The following is a 27,186-nucleotide window of genomic DNA, read 5'->3' as shown; positions in this document are numbered from 1 at the left end:
ATTTTCACCCTATTAGCATCTTTATATTTAAAATGGGTTCCTTCTAGATAATATATATTTGGGTCTTTTTTATTCAATCTGATAATCTCTGCTTTTTAATCAGAGTATTGAGATCAATACTTTTAATGTGATTATTGATATGGTTGAGTTTAAATCTACCATCTTACTATTTGTTTTCTATGTCTCACCTATGTTCTGTTTTCTTTTGCCTTTGTTTTTCCTTTCCACTGAGTCTTTTATATAATCCCATCTCACCTCCTCTGTTGACTTACTCTCTATAACTCTTTGTGTGATTTTGGTGGTTAAATTGTGTTGTACAGATCCATCCTTCACTTAGGATAGTTTACCTTCATATTACACCACTTCACTTGCAGCCTAAGAACCTATAAACAATATTCTTCCGTTTCTTTCCTTCTGACCTTTGTGCTTTGGTGTGATACACTTTTCTTTTACATATGTTAAAAACCTCGTAATACATTGCTATCAATTTTGCTTTAAATAATTATTTATTCTCCAAGTAGGTTTAAATAGTAAGCAAAAGTCTTTTGTTTTTATCCAGGTAGAGTGCTCTTTCTTCCTTTGTGTGGATCTATAATTCCATTTTATATCACTCCTATTCATCCTGAAGGATTACCTTTTTTTTTTTTTTTTTTTGCGTTACGCGGGCCTCTCACTGTTGTGGCCTCTCCCGTTGCGGAGCACAGGCTCCGGATGCGCAGGCTCAGCGGCCATGGCTCACGGGCCCAGCCGCTCCGTGGCACGTGGAATCCTCCCGGACCGGGGCACGAACCTGCGTCCCCTGCATCGGCAGGCGGACTCAACCACTGCGCCACCAGGGAAGCCCATGAAGGATTACCTTTAACATTTCTTAGAATACAGAGTCTTCTGGTGTTAAATTATTTCAGCTTTGAAATGTTTGACAAAGTCTTCATTTTATAAAGATATTTTACTGAATATAGAATTCCAATGTATATATAGTGTCTCTTCCAGTACACTTGCTCTGCTATTTTCTGGCTTGCATTGTGAAGAGTGAGCAATTTGTTCTTACTCTTTTTCCCTCTGTAATATGACCTTCCTTGTGCAATGTGTCTTTTTCTGTGCTGGTTTTTGTGATTATTTTCTTTATCACTTGCTAGAAGCAATTTTATTTTGATGTGGTAATATAATTTGTTTCACATTTCTTGTGCTTGAGCTCACTAATTTTTTGTATCCGTGTAGATCCCCCCACCCCGGTTTGTAAACATTTCAGTAATTGCCCTCCTACTCCATCTTTCAGGGACTTCAGCTATGCTTGTACTAGGCTGCTTGATATTTTCCCACAGCTCACTGAAGCATTGTTCCTTTTCTTTTAAAATTGTCTTTCTGTATTTCATTTTGGATCATTTCTAAGTGAGATAAGTCAGACAGAAAGACAAATACTATATTTTCTCACTTATGTGTGGAATCTTAAAAAAAAAAAGCCTCATTGAGACAGAGTGAAGTGGTGGTTGGCAGGGACTGGGTGGGGGCAGGTGGGGGAGGGAATAGGGGTAGAAACCACCATTTATAAGGTAAATAAGCTCTGGGAATTTAATGTACAAAATGGTGACTGTAAGTAACAATATTGTCTTATTTATTTGAAAGCTGCTAAGAGAGTAGATCTTAAATGTTCTTACCATACACACAAACAAATGGTAATTATGCGATAAATATGTTAACTAACCTTATCGTGGTAATTACTTTGTAATATATACGTGTATCAAAGCATCATATTGTATACCTTAGACTTACATGATTTTTATCAATTATATCTCAATAAAGCTGGAAAAAAGAGGAACCATTTCAATGGCAGAAAACTCAGGTTAGGAAGGTGCAAACTGGGGAGACTTAAATGTTTCCTCTCCCCTCCACTCAACACTAGATCAATTGCTGTTTGCTTGATTAAGCATTGGATGAAGTGGTTGGGTTACATTTAGGAGTCATAGACAAAAATTACAAACTGAATTTTTAAACTCTGATATCCTGCTGCACACACCAGAGATGCTTGTACTATGTGAGACCCAGGAAGCTGCAATGGCAAGTTAAGCATGGAAGATGGGGCTCCTTGAACCTCAGCCAGACTGAATGCTCCTCCTTCCCCAGTTAAAATAATACTATACTTACCCTGGCTCCAGCCCCCGTCATCTTTCTTGCCTCCTGGAGGTGGGCATAGCACAGACCCTCCAGAAGGGCTGGGGCTGGCTTGGCTCTATTAGCCCTCAGTGCCTGCAGGGATGCCAGGACTGTCTCTTCTAGTCTCATCCCTGAATGCAGATTTCACACTTTTGTTTGGCCTCATGGCCAGTTAGATCCACCTGCTGCTTGGAACGACTTAGAGGCAGGGGCAGAGGATGGCTGGAATTCCTGTATTGCTAGGGCTGGAGGCAGGGAGAGGAGAAATGAAACTCTAAGCACAGAAATACCACCAAAAAGCGCCAGGGCAGACGCAGGAGGAAAAATGGGGTCCTGGTTTTGCTCTCTAAAGCTTGAGACTATGAATGTGGAGGAAGGAATGTTTACAAAGTCACATGATCACTACTGCTACAAAGAAGGAGAGACTATGTAGGGGGGTGAAATTTTGGAATATTTTAATCCCATCCTTTCTCTCACACAAGACTCCCTGAGGAGCCGTCTTCCATCTTGCGAGCAGCACAGACCCCAGAGGAGGGTCTACGGCTGGATCTTCAAAACAAAAATTAAGTTTCTAAGCAGGCTTTTGGGATTCATGGCACAGATCTAAAATCTTCTACTTTCCAGAAAGCAGTCTTAAAATAATCTGAGGGGTAAGAGGAGAAGGAATGGAAGAGGGGATCTTACCTTGCCTGAGGTTAAGCCAGAGTTGACTGAGTTTATCCGGACTTGAATGCATTAAGTTTTCTCTCATCAAGAACAGTGACTAGATATTAGACGTTAAATTTATTTATGGGAAAACACAGTTACATCTTTTTAACATGAGTAGACATTCCTTCCAGAAGTATTTACGTAGGTGACAGACATATTGGACATGTTGAGGAGACCATGTGCCAAGTACGGTCCCAAGTATTGGGAAAGTCGAGAAATTAATACAGTAAAGAGCTCTCCTCTCATGAACTTACATTCTAGCGAAGGAAGAACACAAGTAAAAACCATAAGTTCAAATGATGACGAGCACTCTAATGAGATAAATAGCATGTTGGAGTGAGCGGTCTATTTTAGATAGGGTGGCTGGAGGAGCCTTCTCAGGGAAGTGACATTTCGAGTAGAGGTCTGAATGAGGTGCAGAAGTAAGTCATGGAGATATTTGCAGAAGAGGTCTCCAGGAACAGAGAAGAAGTGGGAAAGTCCCAGCCTGGATCCAAACCTCCACAGGCAGGAGCAGAGGAGTGGGAAGATGGGGTTGAAATGAACATGGGCTGTAGAGCTGTCAGGGTCTCGTGGACTTTGGTCTGTCAGTGACGACTTCCCAGCAGAGGAAGGGTAGAGTCATGAGCAGAGTTTAGAAGATGCTGGAGGAAGGGAATCAGCACTGGCTATTCTCCCATTTATCTGCTTCTCTTCCCTATAAGACTTTTTGAAAATGCTGTCTATTCTCACTGTCCCAAGCCCTCTCTTCTCATTCGCTCTTGAAGTCACTGCAATCTGGCTTTCATCCTCACCTCTGCCCTTGACTGCCTTTGTCAAGGTCTCCAATGGACTCCATGTTGCCCAGCCCAATGGGTGTTCTTGGTCCTCATCTTTACAGCATTTCCTCCAATTGTTCATCCCTTCTCCTCAATGTCTCCACTTGTTTTCTGGGATACCCCATTCTCCGGATGGGTTTCTTACCTGCTCCTTCTCAGTTTGTCCCAATTTTCTTGACTTGTTCCTTCTCATCTGACCCCTTGACACTGGAGTAATTCAGGGGATGGTCCTGAACCTCTTCTCTTTACTATCTGTATTCATTCCCTTGATGACCTCATCCTGGCTCATGACTTCACATGCTATTTATACACTGATGATTTCCAAATTTATGTCTACAGCATGAACCTTCTTCCGAACTCCGCTAGTATATCTAACTGCCTACTTGACAATTCTACTTGGGTGTGTCTAATGGGTATCTCAAACTTAACACGTCACAAAGCTCACTGTTGATTTTTCCCACAAAGCCAGCCCCACCCCTGGTCTTCTCTATATCTGTTAAATGGCAGCTCCATCCTTAGTCATTCATTCAGGCCAAGAATTTTTGAGTCATTGTTTGCTCTCACCTATACCTCACATCTAATCTGTTAGTGAGTATTACTGATTCTATTGTCAAAGCATATCTATAATCTGACCACTTCTCCCTGCCTCTGCTACTGTTACCCGAGTTCTAAGCAGCTACTGTGTGGCTGTGGTTGCCTCTTACGGTTCTACCTGCTTCCACCCTTGCCAGAGAGATCCTTTTAAAGTAAGTCAGATGATGCCAATCCTCTGTGCAGTACTCTGCAGTGGCTTCTCATCTCATTCACTGTAAAAGCCCAAGTTGCTGCATGATTTCTCCCACTGCCTGGCATCACCCACTCCTCCACCCTCACCTCTGACAGCTCTTTCCCTCATTCACACATGCCCAGCTATACTGGCCTCCTTGCTGGTTTCAGAACATGCCTTAGGGACATGGCCCCTGCTGTTCCCTCTCCCCCCACTTATCCTCACCTTGACCTCATTCCTTCATGTTCTTGCTGTAGGCCTTTCTTGACTACTCCATTTAAAATACACAACATCCCCTCCCTGAGCACTCCATAAACCTCTTCTTTGCCCTATTTTTCTACACAGTATTTCTAACACGCTTTATATTCCAGGCATGTGTTTATTTCACTTGCCACCTGCCTCTCACACTGGAATGAAAATTTTAGGAGGGTGGGGACTTTCACCTGTTTTGTTCAAGGCTGTACCCCTAAGTGTCTGGAACACAGGCACACGGGAAGCTCTCAATCTGCTCTCAATGGACAAAAGATCAATAAGGCAGAAGGTGATAAAGGGACTTCCAGCACAGAAGCACAGAGGTGAGTAAAGGTGAACTCAGGAGATGAGGGGATCTGGACCTGGCCGGGACCTGCCACTGACCCGCTGTGTGATTCCTGCCCTTCCTTCCCGTCTCTAGACTGTGTCATCCTTCGTGAAGCCAGGGTTGAACTTGATGACCGTAAAGGCTCCTCCAGCACCAACTTTCTCACATGTGGATCTTAAGCTGGTAAAGAAGCTGGTTTGGTGGTGCCTGGGGCCTGAGGCTCCCAGAAGTACTGGAGGCTGGACCACAGGGGAGAGAAAAGGCGAGGCTATAGCCGAGCACGCAAGGACTTGCCTGTAAGAGGAAGACCTGGGCTTGCCTTTCTCCCCTAAAGACTTCTGACTTCTCTCTCTCCTTCCTGCCCTCCCCCCTCCACCCCACTCCAAGCAGGCTTTCTAGTAAAACCTGAGTGACAGGAAAATAACTTTTCGGCCACTCCTGCAGTTTCCAGCTCAGGCGTCTTCTGGTTTGCAGCTCTTCAATCTTCCTCTGTGGCAACCCTGGACGCTGCTTCTCCGGTATCTCCGGTATCTATTGCACCTGGTGGACATCTCTGCCTTCCCTGGTGGAGAGGCTGGCCTGGGAGCAGACACACCCACGCTTGCTCCACTTGCTGGCTGGGGGACCCCTGCTCTGAGCCTCAGCTTCTCGTCTGTGAAGTGCAGAGGGTTAAATGAGATAGTGGATGAGGCTTGTTTAGCACCATGTCTGGTAAACAGTAGGCTTTGAAGGTTTGCCTCCTTTGCCTCCTCCCCAGGGAGACTCACAGCCCTGGCCTGTTCACCCCTGCATCCATGCCTAGGCCAGTTAGTTGTGTGCTCATGTGGCATGGCATTGAATCGTACCCATCGCTCTGTTCCTGTACCTGTCTTCCCATCAGATGGGAGCTTCCTGGGAACGGGAGCCGTGTCCCCCTAAATCTGGGGCTTTCTGAGGTCAGGGGTTGTAACTCCCTGGGAGGTTGGGGTGGTAGCCAAGGCCCTCCCCAGTACACTGACCCAACTGGGGCCCCAGAGACCAAGACTCGCCTTGACTCTGCATTGTGGCCTGGTTTGATGCAGAGAGTAAGCAGGAGGCGTGTTTTAGGGAAGAAGGAAGAGGCACTATTTGATACTCTACACCAGACAGACCCATCTGGATGCCTGGAGCAGTTAGACAGCTTAATGACAGTCAAACAATGCACAAATACAAAGAACAGATGAGGTTAGAAAAGGGCCACACTGGGGCTGAGCAGGACCCCAGCAAGACAATTAACTCCTCCTGGTGAAAGCCTCTTCTCCAGGATCAGATGATGCCAATCCTCTGTATAGTACTTTTATGTAGCCCAGAATGTGATTTCCCAGGGAGCCCCAGGGGAGGGCATCCTGCCAGCTGGAGGAGAGGACACTGAACAGCTCCTTTTCTCTGCTACTGATAAACTTTCCTGGCTTTGCCCCACTTTTTGCACCAGGGGCAGAACTCTGACTGTTCCTCCACAGGGATCAGATTCACAAACAAGAGCCAGCGATGGGGACTGAAATTGGGAACCAGCAACCCCGTAGACCAAGGAGGGGAAGCCAGAGGAAGACATAAGGAAGGCAACCAGGGCACATCACACAGGCCAACCCAGGAGGCCAGAGAGGAAGAATCAGCCTCTTGGCCCTTTCTTGGTCTTCTCTCCCTTCTTGGAGCAGCAGACGGGCATAAAAGACAAATGAGGCATGGAGGTCAGGTTCAGGAGGCCATGGAGAGGAGAGTGAGGATTCTGGGCCTGTGGGAAGGTGACCAGTGTGGGCTGCAGATTGTTAGATGATGTAGGCAACAGTGCGCTGAACAGAGGAGGAGGCCTCAGGGGATGGAGAGGAAGTTAGTGGCCTCAGAGGATGGAGGTATTGCCTCTTCGGGAAACAGCTTAGTCATGGTGACCCAAGGTGGGAACATGAGACCTCCTGGTCCAAGTCTGCCTCTCAGGACCATCTGCCATCACCCCGTCCCTTACAAAGAGTTGTCCTCATCCATTCACATCCCCCAGGATGTGAAATTCGTGACCCATTCCTCCTGCCCCCACAGCTAAGCAACAGTTCAAGAAGGTCGTTTCTTTTGGAGAGTTTCTAGCTCTGCAAGAGAAAGAGCTGGGGCCTCTTTGAGCTGGGGATGAGCTGGCGTCAGGGCCTCTGCATGTGTCATGGGATATGAGCTCATCCTCATTACACTGGGCGGGGGATGGACAGTTACCCGGCCTCTTCATGTGGGCCTGTGGGGTCACTCGCACAGACACCGAGAGGATCTCCCCTGTACACATGCCTGTCTGTGCCCCAGATGGGGCAACCTGAGGGCAGAGCATGGGGCCTCTGAGCCCCTAAAAGGCTGGGGCTCCTCCAACCCCTCCCCTGCACACACACACGTCAGCTCCATGCTTCACCCTCCTCACCACACCCTAGCTTTGCCCAGTGACCAAAGACTCACACACACTGTCTTCCCTGCAAAGCTCTCATTATGTTATGAGTCAGAGGGCGGGAGGTAGATCTGGCAGGTACTAGCCCCTGGAAACCCATAATACCAGTGTGGCTACCTGGGACTGACTGTAATGAGCTGGGGAGGGGCAGATTCCTCCTGTGTGATGTCAGCAGCAGAGCACAGGGCATGGGTGCCCATGTGTGAGGATACAGGGTTGGTTTTGCATGGGGGAGGGGGATGTCAGGGGGCAGGGTGGAGAGGGCTTTCCCAGCCCCAGAAGATGGCCATCCCTGTGCTAAGGCGGAGAACATGTGAGGTCCCAGGTGGGCTCAGGGACCAGAGAGGGCATGAGCAGAGGGTAGTATTCTGGAGGCAGGAGTCCCTCCATCTGTCTTTCCAGACTAAGCCCCAGGAGCATGGCAAAATTAGCACCATAAATAGATCTATTTGGGGCTGGGAGGGAGGTGCCTGTGAGGAAAACTATGGGGAAATCAGAATGAATCTCAAAGTTAGCCCCAGAAATGAGTATTTTCCTTGATATTGTTCTAATATTTCTTTTTTGATTAGGTTGTGAAGAAGAGAGTTCAAATGATGTTCATAAAATAAGCTATTAACCAATCATTAAAAAGAAAGGCAAGTCACAGCTCAGTTTTGTTTACACACACACACACACACACACACACACACACACACACACACACACACACCACTAAAATGCTCAATGGTAATTGTCTCCAGGTGGTGAGATGCACTGTTCTTTCATTCCTTCGACAAATGTTTATAGAGCACTGATTATATTCGACGGTTATGACAGGTTTTGGGGACATAGTGGAAAACACACCAGGCAAAACTCCTGCCTTTTAGAGCTTATTTTCCAGTGGGAGACATGGGAAATAAACAAGTGAACAAAAGCATATAAAAGGGCCCTCAATTGTTCTTAGTGAAATGAAGTGAACCAGGGAATAACTCTCTAGATGGGGTCTCAGGGAGGCTCTCTGGCAGGTCCCCACATTTACAGTGAAGGTGAAAGACACAGAGAGCCCCCAGAGGTGGAGAGCACTGGGCTTGTCCTAGTAACTGAGGACCCTCAGCGAGGGTCTTTGAACCTGAGGCAGTGGTTTGGATTGTATTCCAGGAGTGTTAGGTCATCATCAGCACCAGGGAGGGACAAACAAGCTCTAATCCCCACTCTGAAAGCTGGCTTAAGCTATTTTTAGAGAGTAGTTTAGAGAAAGTAATGGATGATCTAGTTTTGATTTTATACCTTCATGCATTTCCCCAAACATTGTATGAAATGTTTGTTTTATCACCATAAGAAGCAATCCTTATTATTTAATTTTTATGTATTATATATTTATTTTAAATATATATATATATATATTTATATATTAAAGACTTAGAATGGTCCATGCTTTGGAGTTTTGGTGAGCATGGCGTTCTTAGAAACTTCTGTAACTACAGCCTTCAGCATAGGTCCTGGATAACTTCTAGCACATGGTAGCACCTGCAAAGCCTTCTGCTTGACTTTTTGGGCCTAAAGTTGTCAGACTCAACCCTACCCCACCCCAGGAAAGAGTTTATTTCCACACAGAATGGAGTTATAGATGTGTCTCGAGAGCAGATGGGTTATGGACTAGTGGCCAAGAGAATCCCCCAACAGCCCCATCCCTTCATGAGAAGTGATTCCTCCGACCTTTACACAATATCTCCAGACTGGACATCCCAGAAAGACATATAACTTTCTATTCTGTGCCCTTGGAAATGAATCCCACAGCCTAACAATGAGGAAAAACCCATTTTATAGGTGGAGAAAGTGAGATTCGGAAGAAAAGCTTGGCTGAGGTCATAAAACAGGAGGAAAAGGGGATCAGGTTCCTGAGATGCCTCCCCTCACCTCCCTGTGCCCGGGTCGCGAGGATCACAGGAGTGAATGAGCCCCCAGAGCCCTCTGGCCAGGCAGGAGCTGTGTGTCCCTGTGAAAAGGGGCCCTGACGGGTTTTTTGCTTAAGGTTCCTATGATGAGTCAGGAAGGGGCTAGAGGAAGTAGACCAACAGGAGCGGTGAAACCAGTCCATCTCCTTCACCTTGGGAGAGAGGCGAGGCTGAGGAACAGTATAAAGGGCACCCCGGCCCCTGCTCGGCTCAGTGTTCCACTAGAAGCTTCTGCAGCCATCCTCACTAGGAGTCAGGTAAGTGTTAGCTGGCAGAACGAAGGTTGGGACCAGGGGTCTCCCATGGGCCAGAACATGGCTGGGGGTGGCCAGCCAGGTGGGTGTAGGTATCATTTGTGTGCTGGATTCAACAGGACTACTGTCCTTCTTGGAGGGCTCAGGTCACTGTGCTGAGGGCTAGGTGCCATGGTATGGAAACACAGAACAGACAGCAATCTCCTCCTACCCCATACTTTCTTGGGACCGTATTTTAGAGAGAGAGAGAGAGAGAGAGACAGAGAGTGAGAGAGAAAAGAAAGGCAGAGAGACAGAGAGGCAGAGAGACAGAGAAATAGAAAGAGACAGAGAGAGGAGTAAGATGGGGATAAAGGGGAAATATGGCCAGTTTCTCTCCTAAAACTGATTGATTTGGGCTGACTGTGATTTTGCCTTCTTTATGGAGGCAGGGTGTCCGGGGACATGCTTGTAACTCTTGGCTGTGCTACCAAAGGGAGAAATGCAGCATGGGGAACACTTTCTATTTGGAGAACCCAGGCTGAGCAGGGACAGGGAAACCCAGCTTAGAAGTAGGAGACTTGAAAGAACCAACTCCAACTCTCAGCAACCTTCCAGCCCCCTCCCACCACCACCAGCTAAAGCTCAGATGGTCAGGAGAGAAAGCAGCTCTGGAGCTGAATAGGCCAATCTGTTCATTTTACAGAGGAGAAACCTGAGGTCCAGAGGGGCTAAATGACTTTCGCAGAACCACACAGCATTTCACTGGGAGATTTAAGCTGAGATCATGTCATGTGACTCCAGTCCAGGGCGTGCACCCTCACCTCTCAGATCCTCTCGGGATGGGCTACTGATTTTCCAGGACTCGGGAGTTCTCCAGGAGACCTTTCTTTTCGTGGCACCGTCCCTCTTCCTGTCATAATCCCAGAGCTCATCTCTCTTCTTTGTACATGAAGGTCAGAAACAAGGGAGAGACAAGGATAGGCAAGAGCAGGAGGTGAAGTGGTACCCAGCCCACCTTTGCAGAGCACCTCTGGAGAGTCCTCTTTGTTGTCTCTTGGGAACAAGAGGCTCCCAGGAGGGCCTTTCCCTGCCCCTCTCCATTCCTACCCTTCACTCTGCTGCTTCTGGGGAATGATAGCCCAGCGTGGGTGGGAGAGTACCCCCACCCAAGGGAAGAGAGGATGCTGAAAAACCAGGCACTGCTGCATATTTCCAGGGGTTCATCTACTTCCTCCCCTTCAATTAACCCTCTGACCCATCCTGATTTTCAGGTTGACCTAAAGCAGCTTCCAAGATGTCTCAGCAATGTACTCTGCCGGTGACCTTGCCCCCTGCCCCCAGTAAGGAGCCCCTCAAGCCTGTTTCTCCTCCCACCAACATCCAGCAGGAGCAAGTGAAGCAGCCAACTCCACTGCCTGCCCCATTCCAGAAGGTACCCTCGGAGATCCCAGAGAAGGATCCCATGGAGCTCGGGAAGAAACACACAACTCCTGTGAAGGAGGTGCCCAAGAAAGAGTGTGAGCCACGGCAACAGGAGCCACAGCAGCAGGAACAGCAGCAGCAGCAGCAAAAGTCAGAGGAGCAAGAAAAGCATGTGGAACAGCAGCAGCAGCAGAAAGTGTCACAGGAGAAAGGAAAGCCTGTGGAACAGCAGCAGCAGCAGCAGCAGCAAGAGTCACAAGAGCAAGGAAAGCCTGTGGAAGAGCAGCAGCAGCAGAAAGTGTCACAGGAGCAAGGAAAGCCTGTGGAACAGCAGCAGCAGCAGCAGAAAGAGTCACAGGAGAAAGGAAAGCCTGTAGAACAGCAGCAGCAGCAGAAAGAGTCACAGGAGAAAGGAAAGCCTGTGGAACAGCAGCAGCAGCAGAAAGAGTCCCAGGAAGAAGGAAGGCCTGTGATACAGCAGCAGCAGCAGAAAGAGTCCCAGGAGGAAGGAAAGCCTGTGGAACAGCAGCAGCAGCAGAAAGAGTCACAGGAGAAAGGAAAGCCTGTGATACAGCAGCAGCAGCAGAAAGAGTCACAGGAGAAAGGAAAGCCTGTGGAACAGCAGCAGCAGCAGAAAGAGTCACAGGAGGAAGGAAGGCCTGTGATACAGCAGCAGCAGCAGAAAGAGTCACAGGAGCAAGGAAAGCCTGTGGAACAGCAGCAGCAGCAGCAGAAAGAGTCCCAGGAGCAAGGAAAGCCTGTGGAACAGCAGCAGCAGCCACAGAAAGAGTCACAGGAGAAAGGAAAGCCTGTGATACAGCAGCAGCAGCAGAAAGAGTCTCAGGAGAAAGGAAAGCCTGTGGAACAGCAGCAGCAGCAGCAGAAAGTGTCACAGGAGCAAGGAAAGCATGTGGAACAGCTGAAACAGGAGAAGAAGGTCTTGGGCCAGCAGCTGGATCAAGAGCTAGCAAAGAAAGATGAGCAACTGGAAAAGAAAGGGGAGCAGCAGCTGAAGCAGTAGGAGGGGTTGCTGAAGTAGCCTCTTCTTGTCCCAACTCCTGGCCAGGTCCAAGAGACCAACCCAGTCCAGCCACTGAAGGGAGAAGTCTTGACCCTAAAGAAGCAGGAGGTGTAGTGTCCCCCAAATATAAGTAACCACCCCTAGGGGCCCAGAGGCCCCTGGAAATCCCACACAAGTGAAGAGAGAGCCAGTGGCCTGGCTTACCTCCAGTCCCCAGCCTGGGTGGCCCACCTTATCTGTGAACCTGCCTGACCCTGTCCTTCTGCATGTCCCTTGGATAGGGCTTGGCGGGGAGGGGAGCTATTGCCCAGCACCCACCCCTGATGAGCCCAATCCCAACCTCAGGTGTCCAGAGCCTCTGCTTGAAGAGACAGTGACTACAGCAACTCTGACTGCATCCCCACTACTATTGTTGAATCTGTGAGTGTGTACAATAATACAGAATAAATGCTGGAAGACCTGGGATCCTGTATTCTCTTTGGCTTTTTACCCTCTGTCGCTCACCATATAGAAACTTGTGTGGGGGTTAATGGTTGCAAATGACTCTTGGCCAATTTCCAAAGGAGGACAGACATTTTGACCCCTTTTTAATTCTGCTCCCCAAACCATTCAATACATTCAACAGCTTCTAAAAATGAGATCACAACACCACCAAAAGAAAACAAAACAACTTCATTCATGCACCTGAAAGGAGCACTTAGCAGTCATGAAACAACTTCATTCATGCACCTGAAAGTAGCACTTGGCAGTCATGAAGAGGAGATAGGTTATTCTGGTTGGGGGAAGAGGATCTATTCATCTCAGTTCAACACTGCTTTACATTATAGCCCCGGAGCCCAATCCTAGCCCATGGCCAAAGGCACGGGGAGGGAGTGGAGGCTCCACCTGGGTTCTGGTCCCTGCCCAGGTTTTCTCTCCATAGAATGTCCTCATGGTTTCCAAGAGTCTTACTAACTGCTTCCATGGTTAAGGAAGACTTTAGGAAAGCAAAGAAGCAGAACTGGGCAAGATGGGGAGAGGAGAGACTCCTGGGACTGGTCTCTGAAGGAGAGAGTGACAGTGTCACTAAAGGAAGTAAAGGTTGGGCCAGCTGGAATCATGGAAGCCAAAGTGCTGAATAGCCTGGAGAAATACAGATCCAAGGTCATTGCAGTGGTTACCCTCCCTGACATTTCTGTAGCCTTTCCTGCCATCAATCACATCAGGACGTGGGGGCTCCCTCTTTCCTGGGAATCACCTGGCTCTAACTACTTAACCACATCATCTCAGGCAGGTTGTCTCAAGTTACCCAAAGCTATTTCATCACAGCCATGAGCATATGTCAGGGACATCCCTTTTGAGACTGCCATAGGCACCCAAACTCAATAGGTTGAAGGGCACTTAGTATCTCTTACTGCCCACCCAACTCCAGGGACACCCACTGTCATTCCTCCTTAGGTATTCTCTCTCTCGGGTAATGATACCTTCTCTGCATTCACCGAAGCCAGAGACAACACATCATTCTCCACTCCTTTCCTTTGCTTCCCTACTCTCCAGCAGAGACCAAGTCCTTGCTATCCTTACCCACACCTCCCAAGCTTTGACTGAGGTCATTTCTTACCTGAACTATTGCAATGGCCCTCAAGCTGTTGTCCTTTGCTCCCTGTCTCCACACACCCTGCAATCCACCCATCACACAGAGGACAGGGTGTTCTACTTAAAATTCTGATCTAACTACCTCACTCCTTGAGTTAATGCTTGTCAGCGGCTCTCATTATTCAGAGGATGAGAATGAAGGCTCAAGTCCTCCTAACAGGACAAGAGTTAGAAGGAAGTCTGAGTAGAACTGGTTGGGAAGATTGGGGGCACAGTGAGAAGTAATCAGAAACACCCAGAATATGTGCAAATGTTTTTGAAGTCTTAGGTTTTGATTTTTTCGTAGACCTTATTTCTCTGTTATTTTCTTTTTTTAATTTGTTTATTTAACTATAGTTGATTTACAATATTGTGTTAGTTTCAGCTGTACAACTTCAGATTCTTTTCCATTATAGGTTATTACAAGATATTGAATATAGTTCCATATGCTATGCAGCAAATCCTTGTTGTATATCTATTTTACATATAGTAGTAGGTGTAATAGACCTTTCTTTAGAACAGTTTCCAATTTATGAAAAAGTCAAGAAGACAGTAAAAAGAGTTACCATACACATCACACCCAGTTTCCCTTATTATTAACATCTTACATTAGTATAGCACATTTATTATTATAATTAACAAAACTGTATTGGTACATTATTATTAACTGAAGTTCAAGGTTTATTCCTATTATTTTAGTTTTTACCTACTGTCTTTTCCTGTTTCAGGATCCCATCTAGAATATCACATTACATTTAGTTGTCTTGTCTCCTTAGGCTCCTCTTGACTGTGACAGTTTCTCACTTTCCTTGATTTTTGATGACCTTGACAGTTTTGAGGGGTCCTGGTCAGGTATTTTATAGAATATCCCTCAAATTGGGTTTGTCTGATGTTTTCTTCATGATTAGACTGGAGTTATGGGTTTTTAAGAGGAAGACCACAGAGGTAAAGTGCCTTTTTCATCACATTATTTAAAGGGGACATACTATTCACATGATTTATCACTTTGATCACCTGGCTGAGGTAACATCTATCAGGCTTTGCCACTCTCCTCATCCTCTCTCCAACATCCCATATTACTGTACTGTATTCTTTGGAAGGAAGTCACTGTGCAAAGCCCACAACTAAGAAGTGGGGAGTTGGGGCTTCCCTGGTGTTACAGTGGTTGAGAATCTGCCTGCTAATGCAGGGGACACGGGTTCGAGCCCTGGCCTGGGAGGATCCCACATGCCGTGGAGCAACTAGGCCCGTGAGCCACAACTACTGAGCCTGCGCGTCTGGAGCTTGTGATCCGCAACAAGAGAGGCCGCGATCGTGAGAGGCCTGCGCAAGGCGACGAAGAGTGGTCCCCGCTTGCCACAACTAGAGAAAGCCCTCGCACAGAAACGAAGACCCAACACAGCAAAAATAAATAAATAAATTAATAAACTCCTACCCCCAACATCTAAAAAAAAAAAATGTGGGATGTTAAGCTCCCCATCACTGAGGGTGGAGTGTCATCATAAATTATTTTGAATGTCCTGTATAGGAAATGTATCTCTTCCCTCTCCTTATGTATGTATATATATATGGACATATGCACTTAATCATTTATTTATGTCAGCATGCACTCATGAATATTTATTTTATACTTTGGGCTATAACCCAGTAGTACTTTATTTTCTCTTTCATTGTGGTGAAATAAATATTACATAAAATTTACTATATTAATCATTGTACAGTTCAGAGGTATTAAGTACATTCATGTTGTCGTGCAACCCTCACCACCATCCATCTTGCAAAATTGTAACTCTGTACCTATTAAACAACAATTCCCCATGACCTTCTCCCCACAAGCACTGGCAACCACCGTTCTACTTTTTTTCTTTTTTTCTAATCTCCCTTTTTCCCCTACACCACTGTTTCTTGTAACCACTATTCTCCCCTCTGCTACTATAAGTTCAGCTTTTTTGGTCACAAATATCAGGGTTTCCTCCCTTTCTAAGACAAAATAATATATCATGTATTATATCTATATTACATCAAAATATAATATAATGTTATATACCACATTTTCTTTATCCATTCATCCACTGACATTTAAGTTATTTCCATATCTTGGCTATCATGAATAATGCTACAATGAACATGGGGTATCTCTTCAAGATACTGATTTCTAAATGAAAAAGAAATGAAGGAAACAATAGCAAAGATCAATAAAACTAAAAGCTGGTTGTTTGAGAAGATAAACAAAATAGATAAACCACTAGCCAGACTCATCAAGAAAAAAAGAGAGAAGACTCAAATCAATAGAATTAGAAATGAAAAAGGAGAGGTAACAACTGACACTGCAGAAATAAAAAAGATCATGAGAGATTACTACAAGCAACTCTATGCCAATAAAATGGACAATCTGGAAGAAATGAACAAATTCTTAGAAATGCACAGCCTGCCAAGACTGAATCAGGAAGAAATAGAAAATATGAACAGACCAATCACAAGCACTGAAATTGAAACTGTGATTAAAAATCTTCCAACAAACAAAAGCCCAGGACCAGATGGTTTCACAGGCGAATTCTATCAAACATTTAGAGAAGAGCTAACACCTATCCTTCTCAAACTCTTCCAAAATATAGCAGAGGGAGGAACACTCCCAAACTCCTTCTACGAGGCCACCATCACCTTGATACCAAAACCAGACAAGGATGTCACACAGAAAGAAAACTACAGGCCAATATCACTGATGAACATAGATGCAAAAATCCTCAACAAAATACTAGCAAACAGAATCCAACAGCACATTAAAAGGATCATACACCATGATCAAGTGGGGTTTATTCCAGGAATGCAAGGATTCTTCAATATATGCAAATCTATCAATGTGATAAATCATATTAACAAATTGAAGGAGAAAAACCATATGATCATCTCAATAGATGCAGAGAAAGCTTTTGACAAAATTCAACACCCATTTATGATAAAAAACCCTGCAGAAAGTAGGCATAGAGGGAACTTTCCTCAACATAATAAAGACCATATATGACAAGCCCACAGCAAACATCATCCTCAATGGTGAAAAACTGAAAGCATTTCCACTAAGATCAGGAACAAGACAAGGTTGCCCACTCTCACCACTCTTATTCAACATAGTTTTGGAAGTTTTAGCCACAGCAATCAGAGAAGAAAAGGAAATAAAAGGAATCCAAATCGGAAAAGAAGAAGTAAAGCTGTCACTGTTTGCAGATGACATGATCCTATACATAGAGAATCCTAAAGATGCTACCAGAAAACTACTAGAGCTAATCAATGAATTTGGTAAAGTGGCAGGATACAAAATTAATGCACAGAAATCTCTGGCATTCCTATATACTAAAGATGAAAAATCTGAAAGTGAAATCAAGAAAACACTCCCATTTACCATTGCAACAAAAAGAATAAAATATCTAGGAATAAACCTACCTAAGGAGACAAAAGACCTGTATGCAGAAAATTATAAGACACTGATGAAAGAAATTAAAGATGATACAAATAGATGGAGAGATATACAATGTTCTTGGATTGGAAGAATCAACATTGTGAAAATGACGCTACTACCCAAAGCAATCTATAGATTCAATGCAACCCCTATCAAACTACCACGGGCATTTTTCACAGAACTAGAACAAAAAATTTTGCAATTTGTATGGAAACACAAAAGACCCCGAATAGCCAAAGCAATCTTGAGAATGGAAAAAGGAACTGGAGGAATCAGGCTCCCTGACTTCAGACTATACTACAAACCTACAGTTATCAAGACGGTATGGTACTGGCACAAAAACAGAAAGATAGATCAATGGAACAGGATAGAAAGCCCAGAGATAAACCCACGCACATATGGACACCTTATCTTTGATAAAGGTGGCAGGAATGTACAGTGGAGAAAGGACAGCCTCTTTAATAAGTGGTGCTGGGAAAACTGGACAGGTACTTTTAAAAGTATGAGATTAGATCACTCCCTAACACCATACACAAAAATAAGCTCAAAATGGATTAAAGACCTAAATATAAGGCCAGAAACTATCAAACTCTTAGACGAAAACATAGGCAGAACACTCTATGACATAAATCACAGCAAGATCCTTTCTGACCCACCTCCTAGAGTAATGGACATAACAACAAAAATAAACAAATGGGACCTAATGAAACTTCAAAGCTTTTGCACAGCAAAGGAAACCATAAACAAGACCAAAAGACAACCCTCAGAATGGGAGAAAATATTTGCAAATGAAGCAACCGACAAAGGATTAATCTCCAAAATTTACAAGCAGCTCATGCAGCTCAATAACAAAAAAACAAACAACCCAATCCAAAAATGGGCAGAAGACCTAAATAGACATTTCTCCAAAGAAGATATACAGACTGCCAACAAACACATGAAAGAATGCTCAACATCATTCATCATTAGAGAAATGCAAATCAAAACTACAATGAGATATCATCTCACAGCAGTCAGAATGGCCATCATCAAAAAATCTAGAAACAATAAATGCTGGAGAGGGTGTGGAGGAAAGGGAACACTCTTGCACTGCTGGTGGGAATGTGAATTGGTTCAGCCACTATGGAGAACAGTGTGGATGTTCCTTAAAAAGCTACAAATAGAACTACCATATGACCCAGCAATCCCACTACTGGGCATATACCCTGAGAAAACCAAAATTCAAAAAGAGTCATGTACCAAAATGTTCATTGCAGCTCTATTTACAATAGTCCGGAGATGGAAACAACCTAAGTGCCCATCATCGGATGAATGGATAAAGAAGATGTGGCGCATATATACAATGGAATATTACTCAGCCATAAAAAGAAACGAAACTGAGCTATTTGTAATGAGGTGGATAGACCTAGAGTCTGTCATACAGAGTGAAGTAAGTCAGAAAGAGAGAGACAAATACCGTATGCTAACCCATATATATGGAATTTAAGAAAAAAAAATGTCATGAAGAACCTAGGGGTAAGGCAGGAATAAAGACGCAGACCTCCTAGAGAACGGACTTGAGGTTATGGGGAGGGGGAAGGGTGAGCTGTGACAGGGTGAGAGAGAGTCATGGACATATACACACTAACAAACGTAGTAAGGTAGATAGCTAGTGGGAAGCAGCCGCATGGCACAGGGATATTGGCTTGGTGCTTTGTGACAGCCTGGAGGGGTGGGATAGGGAGGGTGGGAGGGAGGGAGACTCAAGAGGGAAGAGGTATGGGAACATATGTGTATGTATAACTGATTCACTTTGTTATAAAGAAGAAACTAACACACCATTGTAAAGCAAATATACCCCAATAAAGATGTTAAAAAATAAATAAATAAATAACCTCTATGGAAAAAAAAAAAAAAGATGATACAAATAGATGGATAGATATACCATGTTCTTGGATTGGAAGAATCAACATTGTGAAAATGACTCTACTACCCAAAGCAATCTACAGATTCAATGCAATCCCTATCAAACTACCACGGGCATTTTTCACAGAACTAGAACAAAAAATTTTGCAATTTGTATGGAAACACAAAAGACCCCGAATAGCCAAAGCAATCTTGAGAACGAAAAAAGGAACTGGAGGAATCAGGCTCCCTGACTTCAGACTATACTACAAAGCTACAGTTATCAAGACAGTATGGTACTGGCACAAAAACAGAAAGATAGATCAATGGAACAGGATAGAAAGCCCAGAGATAAACCCACGCACATATGGACACCTTATCTTTGATAAAGGTGGCAGGAATGTACAGTGGAGAAAGGACAGCCTCTTCAATAAGTGGTGCTGGGAAAACTGGACAGGTACTTTTAAAAGTATGCGATTAGATCACTCCCTAACACCATACACAAAAATAAGCTCAAAATGGATTAAAGACCTAAATGTAAGGCCAGAAACTATCAAACTCTTAGACGAAAACATAGGCAGAACACTCTATGACATAAATCACAGCAAGATCCTTTCTGACCCACCTCCTAGAGTAATGGACATAACAACAAAAATAAACAAATGGGACCTAATGAAACTTCAAAGCTTTTGCACAGCAAAGGAAACCATAAACAAGACCAAAAGACAACCCTCAGAATGGGAGAAAATATTTGCAAATGAAGCAACCGACAAAGGATTAATCTCCAAAATTTACAAGCAGCTCATGCAGCTCAATAACAAAAAAACAAACAACCCAATCCAAAAATGGGCAGAAGACCTAAATAGACATTTCTCCAAAGAAGATATACAGACTGCCAACAAACACATGAAAGAATGCTCAACATCATTCATCATTAGAGAAATGCAAATCAAAACTACAATGAGATATCATCTCACAGCAGTCAGAATGGCCATCATCAAAAAATCTAGAAACAATAAATGCTGGAGAGGGTGTGGAGGAAAGGGAACACTCTTGCACTGCTGGTGGGAATGTGAATTGGTTCAGCCACTATGGAGAACAGTGTGGATGTTCCTTAAAAAGCTACAAATAGAACTACCATATGACCCAGCAATCCCACTACTGGGCATATACCCTGAGAAAACCAAAATTCAAAAAGAGTCATGTACCAAAATGTTCATTGCAGCTCTATTTACAATAGTCCGGAGATGGAAACAACCTAAGTGCCCATCATCGGATGAATGGATAAAGAAGATGTGGCGCATATATACAATGGAATATTACTCAGCCATAAAAAGAAACGAAACTGAGCTATTTGTAATGAGGTGGATAGACCTAGAGTCTGTCATACAGAGTGAAGTAAGTCAGAAAGAGAGAGACAAATACCGTATGCTAACCCATATATATGAAATTTAAGAAAAAAAAATGTCATGAAGAACCTAGGGGTAAGGCAGGAATAAAGACACAGACCTCCTAGAGATCGGACTTGAGGTTATGGGGAGGGGGAAGGGTGAGCTGTGACAGGGCGAGAGAGAGTCATGGACATATACACACTAACAAACGTAGTAAGGTAGATAGCTAGTGGGAAGCAGCCGCATGGCACAGGGATATTGGCTTGGTGCTTTGTGACAGCCTGGAGGGGTGGGATAGGGAGGGTGGGAGGGAGGGAGCTGCAAGAGGGAAGACGTATGGGAACATATGTTTATGTATGACTGATTCACTTTGTTATAAAGCAGAAACTAACGCACCATTGTAAAGCAATTATACCCCAATAAAGATGTTAAAAAAAAAAAAAAGATACTGATTTCATTTTCTTTAGATATATACCCAGAAGTGGTATTGCTGAATCATATGGTAGTTCTATTTTTAATTTTTTGAGGAACCTTCATATTGTTTTATATAATAACTGTAGCAATTTACAGTCCTACCAACAGTGTACAAGGGTTCTCTTTTCTCTACATCCTTGCCAACACTTGTTAGCTTTTGACTTTTTTATAGTAGCCATTCTAACCAGTGTGAGAGGATATCTCATTGTGGTTTGATTCATATTTCCCTGCTGATAAGTGATGCTGGGAATCTTTTCATATTCCTGTTGGAAACAGTATGGTGGAGAAACTGAGATTCAGAAGAAAAGCTTGGCTGAGGTCACAAAACAAGAGGAAAAGGGGACCAGGTTCCTGAGATGCCTCCCTCACCTCCCTGTGCCCAGGTCGCGAGGATCATAGGAGTGAATGAGCCCCCAGAGCCCTCTGGCCAGGCAGGAGCTGTGTGTCCCTGTGAAAAGGGGCCCTGACGGGTTTTTTGCTTAAGGTTCCTATGATGAGTCAGGAAGGGGCTAGAGGAAGTAGACCAACAGGAGCGGTGAAACCAGTCCATCTCCTTCACCTTGGGAAAGAGGCGAAGCTGAGGAACAGTATAAAGGGCACCCCGGCCCCTGCTCGGCTCAGTGTTCCACTAGAAGCTTCTGCAGCCATCCTCACTGTGAGTCAGGTAAGTGTTAGCTGGCAGAACGAAGGTTGGGACCAGGGGTCTCCCATGGGCCAGAACATGGTTAGGGGTGGCCAGTCAGGTGGGTGTAGGTATCATTTGTGTGCTGGATTCAACAGGACTACTGTCCTTCTTGGAGGGCTCAGGTCACTGTGCTGAGGGCTAGGTGCCATGGTATGGAAACACAGAACAGACAGCAATCTCCTCCTACCCCATACTTTCTTGGGACCGTATTTTAGAGAGAGAGAGACAGAGAGAGACAGAGAGAGAGAGAGAGAGAGAGAGAGAGAGAGAGAGAAAGAAAGGCAGAGAGACAGAGAGGCAGAGAGACAGAGAAATAGAAAGAGACAGAGAGAGAGTAAGATGGGGATAAAGGGGAAATATGGCCAGTTTCTCTCCTAAAACTGATTGATTTGGGCTGACTGTGATTTTGCCTTCTTTATGGAGGCAGGGTGTCCGGGGACATGCTTGTAACTCTTGGCTGTGCTACCAAAGGGAGAAATGCAGCATGGGGAACACTTTCTATTTGGAGAACCCAGGCTGAGCAGGGACAGGGAAACCCAGCTTAGAAGTAGGAGACTTGAAAGAACCAACTCCAACTCTCAGCAACCTTCCAGCCCCCTCCCACCACCACCAGCTAAAGCTCAGATGGTCAGGAGAGAAAGCAGCTCTGGAGCTGAATAGGCCAATCTGTTCATTTTACAGAGGAGAAACCTGAGGTCCAGAGGGGCTAAATGACTTTCGCAGAACCACACAGCATTTCACTGGGAGATTTAAGCTGAGATCATGTCATGTGACTCCAGTCCAGGGCGTGCACCCTCACCTCTCAGATCCTCTCGGGATGGGCTACTGATTTTCCAGGACTCGGGAGTTCTCCAGGAGACCTTTCTTTTCGTGGCACCGTCCCTCTTCCTGTCATAATCCCAGAGCTCATCTCTCTTCTTTGTACATGAAGGTCAGAAACAAGGGAGAGACAAGGATAGGCAAGAGCAGGAGGTGAAGTGGTACCCAGCCCACCTTTGCAGAGCACCTCTGGAGAGTCCTCTTTGTTGTCTCTTGGGAACAAGAGGCTCCCAGGAGGGCCTTTCCCTGCCCCTCTCCATTCCTACCCTTCACTCTGCTGCTTCTGGGGAATGATAGCCCAGCGTGGGTGGGAGAGTACCCCCACCCAAGGGAAGAGAGGATGCTGAAAAACCAGGCACTGCTGCATATTTCCAGGGGTTCATCTACTTCCTCCCCTTCAATTAACCCTCTGACCCATCCTGATTTTCAGGTTGACCTAAAGCAGCTTCCAAGATGTCTCAGCAATGTACTCTGCCGGTGACCTTGCCCCCTGCCCCCAGTAAGGAGCCCCTCAAGCCTGTTTCTCCTCCCACCAACATCCAGCAGGAGCAAGTGAAGCAGCCAACTCCACTGCCTGCCCCATTCCAGAAGGTACCCTCGGAGATCCCAGAGAAGGATCCCATGGAGCTCGGGAAGAAACACACAACTCCTGTGAAGGAGGTGCCCAAGAAAGAGTGTGAGCCACGGCAACAGGAGCCACAGCAGCAGGAACAGAAGCAGCAGCAGCAGCAGCAGCAGCAGCAAAAGTCAGAGGAGCAAGGAAAGCATGTGGAACAGCAGCAGCAGCAGAAAGAGTCAAAGGAGCAAGGAAAGCCTGTAGAACAGCAGCAGCAGCAGAAAGTGTCACAGGAGAAAGGAAAGCCTGTGGAACAGCAGCAGCAGCAGAAAGAGTCACAGGAGAAAGTAAAGCCTGTGGAACAGCAACAGCAGCAGCAGAAAGAGCCACAGGAGAAAGGAAAGCCTGTGGAACAGCAGCAGCAGCAGAAAGAGTCACAGGAGAAAGGAAAGCCTGTGATACAGCAGCAGCAGCAGAAAGAGCCACAGGAGAAAGGAAAGCCTGTGATACAGCAGCAGCAGCAGCAGAAAGAGTCTCAGGAGAAAGTAAAGCCTGTGGAACAGCAGCAGCAGCAGCAGAAAGAGTCACAGGAGAAAGGAAAGCCTGTGGAACAGCAGCAGCAGCAGAAAGAGTCCCAGGAGCAAGGAAAGCCTGTGGAACAGCAGCAGCAGCAGCAGAAAGAGTCACAGGAGAAAGGAAAGCCTGTGATACAGCAGCAGCAGCAGCAGAAAGCGTCACAGGAGCAAGGAAAGCCTGTGGAACAGCAGCAGCAGCAGCAGCAGAAAGCGTCACAGGAGCAAGGAAAGCCTGTGGAACAGCATCAGCAGCAGCAGAAAGAGTCACAGGAGCAAGGAAAGCCTGTGGAACAGCAGCAGCAGCAGCAGAAAGTGTCACAGGAGCAAGGAAAGCATGTGGAACAGCTGAAACAGGAGAAGAAGGTCTTGGGCCAGCGGCTGGATCAAGAGCTAGCAAAGAAAGATGAGCAACTGGAAAAGAAAGGGGAGCAGCAGCTGAAGCAGTAGGAGGGGTTGCTGAAGTAGCCTCTTCTTGTCCCAACTCCTGGCCAGGTCCAAGAGACCAACCCAGTCCAGCCACTGAAGGGAGAAGTCTTGACCCTAAAGAAGCAGGAGGTGTAGTGTCCCCCAAATATAAGTAACCACCCCTAGGGGCCCAGAGGCCCCTGGAAATCCCACACAAGTGAAGAGAGAGCCAGTGGCCAGGCTTACCTCCAGTCCCCAGCCTGGGTGGCCCACCTTATCTGTGAACCTGCCTGACCCTGTCCTTCTGCATGTCCCTTGGATAGGGCTTGGCGGGGAGGGGAGCTATTGCCCAGCACCCACCCCTGATGAGCCCAATCCCAACCTCAGGTGTCCAGAGCCTCTGCTTGAAGAGACAGTGACTACAGCAACTCTGACTGCATCCCCACTACTATTGTTGAATCTGTGAGTGTGTACAATAATACAGAATAAATGCTGGAAGACCTGGGATCCTGTATTCTCTTTGGCTTTTTACCCTCTGTCGCTCACCATATAGAAACTTGTGTGGGGGTTAATGGTTGCAAATGACTCTTGGCCAATTTCCAAAGGAGGACAGACATTTTGACCCCTTTTTAATTCTGCTCCCCAAACCATTCAATACATTCAACAGCTTCTAAAAATGAGATCACAACACCACCAAAAGAAAACAAAACAACTTCATTCATGCACCTGAAAGGAGCACTTAGCAGTCATGAAACAACTTCATTCATGCACCTGCAAGTAGCACTTGGCAGTCATGAAGAGGAGATAGGTTATTCTGGTTGGGGGAAGAGGATCTATTCATCTCAGTTCAACACTGCTTTACATTATAGCCCCGGAGCCCAATCCTAGCCCATGGCCAAAGGCACGGGGAGGGAGTGGAGGCTCCACCTGGGTTCTGGTCCCTGCCCAGGTTTTCTCTCCATAGAATGTCCTCATGGTTTCCAAGAGTCTTACTAACTGCTTCCATGGTTAAGGAAGACTTTAGGAAAGCAAAGAAGCAGAACTGGGCAAGATGGGGAGAGGAGAGACTCCTGGGACTGGTCTCTGAAGGAGAGAGTGACAGTGTCACTAAAGGAAGTAAAGGTTGGGCCAGCTGGAATCATGGAAGCCAAAGTGCTGAATAGCCTGGAGAAATACAGATCCAAGGTCATTGCAGTGGTTACCCTCCCTGACATTTCTGTAGCCTTTCCTGCCATCAATCACATCAGGACGTGGGGGCTCCCTCCTTCCTGGGAATCACCTGGCTCTAACTACTTAACCACATCATCTCAGGCAGGTTGTCTCAAGTTACCCAAAGCTATTTCATCACAGCCATGAGCATATGTCAGGGACATCCCTTTTGAGACTGCCATAGGCACCCAAACTCAATAGGTTGAAGGGCACTTAGTATCTCTTACTGCCCACCCAACTCCAGGGACACCCACTGTCATTCCTCCTTAGGTATTCTCTCTCTCGGGTAATGATACCTTCTCTGCATTCACCGAAGCCAGAGACAACACATCATTCTCCACTCCTTTCCTTTGCTTCCCTACTCTCCAGCAGAGACCAAGTCCTTGCTATCCTTACCCACACCTCCCAAGCTTTGACTGAGGTCATTTCTCACCTGAACTATTGCAATGGCCCTCAAGCTGTTCTCCTTTGCTCCCTGTCTCCACACACCCTGCAATCCACCCATCACACAGAGGACAGGGTGTTCTACTTAAAATTCTGATCTAACTACCTCACTCCTTGAGTTAATGCTTGTCAGCGGCTCTCATTATTCAGAGGATGAGAATGAAGGCTCAAGTCCTCCTAACAGGACAAGAGTTAGAAGGAAGTCTGAGTAGAACTGGTTGGGAAGATTGGGGGCACAGTGAGAAGTAATCAGAAACACCCAGAATATGTGCAAATGTTTTTGAAGTCTTAGGTTTTGATTTTTTCGTAGACCTTATTTCTCTGTTATTTTCTTTTTTTAATTTGTTTATTTAACTATAGTTGATTTACAATATTGTGTTAGTTTCAGCTGTACAACTTCAGATTCTTTTCCATTATAGGTTATTACAAGATATTGAATATAGTTCCATATGCTATGCAGCAAATCCTTGTTGTATATCTATTTTACATATAGTAGTAGGTGTAATAGACCTTTCTTTAGAACAGTTTCCAATTTATGAAAAAGTCAAGAAGACAGTAAAAAGAGTTACCATACACATCACACCCAGTTTCCCTTATTATTAACATCTTACATTAGTATAGCACATTTATTATTATAATTAACAAAACTGTATTGGTACATTATTATTAACTGAAGTTCAAGGTTTATTCCTATTATTTTAGTTTTTACCTACTGTCTTTTCCTGTTTCAGGATCCCATCTAGAATATCACATTACATTTAGTTGTCTTGTCTCCTTAGGCTCCTCTTGACTGTGACAGTTTCTCACTTTCCTTGATTTTTGATGACCTTGACAGTTTTGAGGGGTCCTGGTCAGGTATTTTATAGAATATCCCTCAAATTGGGTTTGTCTGATGTTTTCTTCATGATTAGACTGGAGTTATGGGTTTTTAAGAGGAAGACCACAGAGGTAAAGTGCCTTTTTCATCACATTATTTAAAGGGGACATACTATTCACATGATTTATCACTTTGATCACCTGGCTGAGGTAACATCTATCAGGCTTTGCCACTCTCCTCATCCTCTCTCCAACATCCCATATTACTGTACTGTATTCTTTGGAAGGAAGTCACTGTGCAAAGCCCACAACCAAGAAGTGGGGAGTTGGGGCTTCCCTGGTGTTACAGTGGTTGAGAATCTGCCTGCTAATGCAGGGGACACGGGTTCGAGCCCTGGCCTGGGAGGATCCCACATGCCGTGGAGCAACTAGGCCCGTGAGCCACAACTACTGAGCCTGCGCGTCTGGAGCTTGTGATCCGCAACAAGAGAGGCCGCGATCGTGAGAGGCCTGCGCAAGGCGACGAAGAGTGGCCCCCGCTTGCCACAACTAGAGAAAGCCCTCGCACAGAAACGAAGACCCAACACAGCAAAAATAAATAAATAAATTAATAAACTCCTACCCCCAACATCTAAAAAAAAAAAATGTGGGATGTTAAGCTCCCCATCACTGAGGGTGGAGTGTCATCATAAATTATTTTGAATGTCCTGTATAGGAAATGTATCTCTTCCCTCTCCTTATGTATGTATATATATATGGACATATGCACTTAATCATTTATTTATGTCAG

The 27,186-nt window shown here is 45.3% G+C and overlaps 1 protein-coding gene and 1 pseudogene across 1 annotated transcript; both read left to right on the top strand.

Moving 5' to 3' along the window:
- The first annotated feature begins 10,921 nt into the window (after positions 1 to 10,921).
- LOC115846994 (involucrin) lies at positions 10,922 to 12,467 on the top strand. Its single transcript, XM_060286774.2, has 2 exons — positions 10,922 to 11,908; positions 11,957 to 12,467. The coding sequence occupies exons 1-2, from the start codon at positions 10,922 to 10,924 to the stop codon at positions 12,068 to 12,070; spliced, it is 1,101 nt and encodes a 366-aa protein (XP_060142757.1). The 3' UTR covers positions 12,071 to 12,467.
- A 9,048-nt stretch (positions 12,468 to 21,515) lies between these two features.
- On the top strand, positions 21,516 to 24,365 carry LOC132593675 (involucrin pseudogene; annotated as a pseudogene).
- The last annotated feature ends 2,821 nt before the right edge of the window (positions 24,366 to 27,186 follow it).

Source organism: Globicephala melas, chromosome 1 (assembly GCF_963455315.2).
Source record: "Globicephala melas chromosome 1, mGloMel1.2, whole genome shotgun sequence".
Lineage (NCBI taxonomy): Eukaryota > Metazoa > Chordata > Mammalia > Artiodactyla > Delphinidae > Globicephala > Globicephala melas.
Note: the sequence above shows the minus strand (reverse complement) of the source record. Positions and strands in the feature narration are given on the sequence as shown.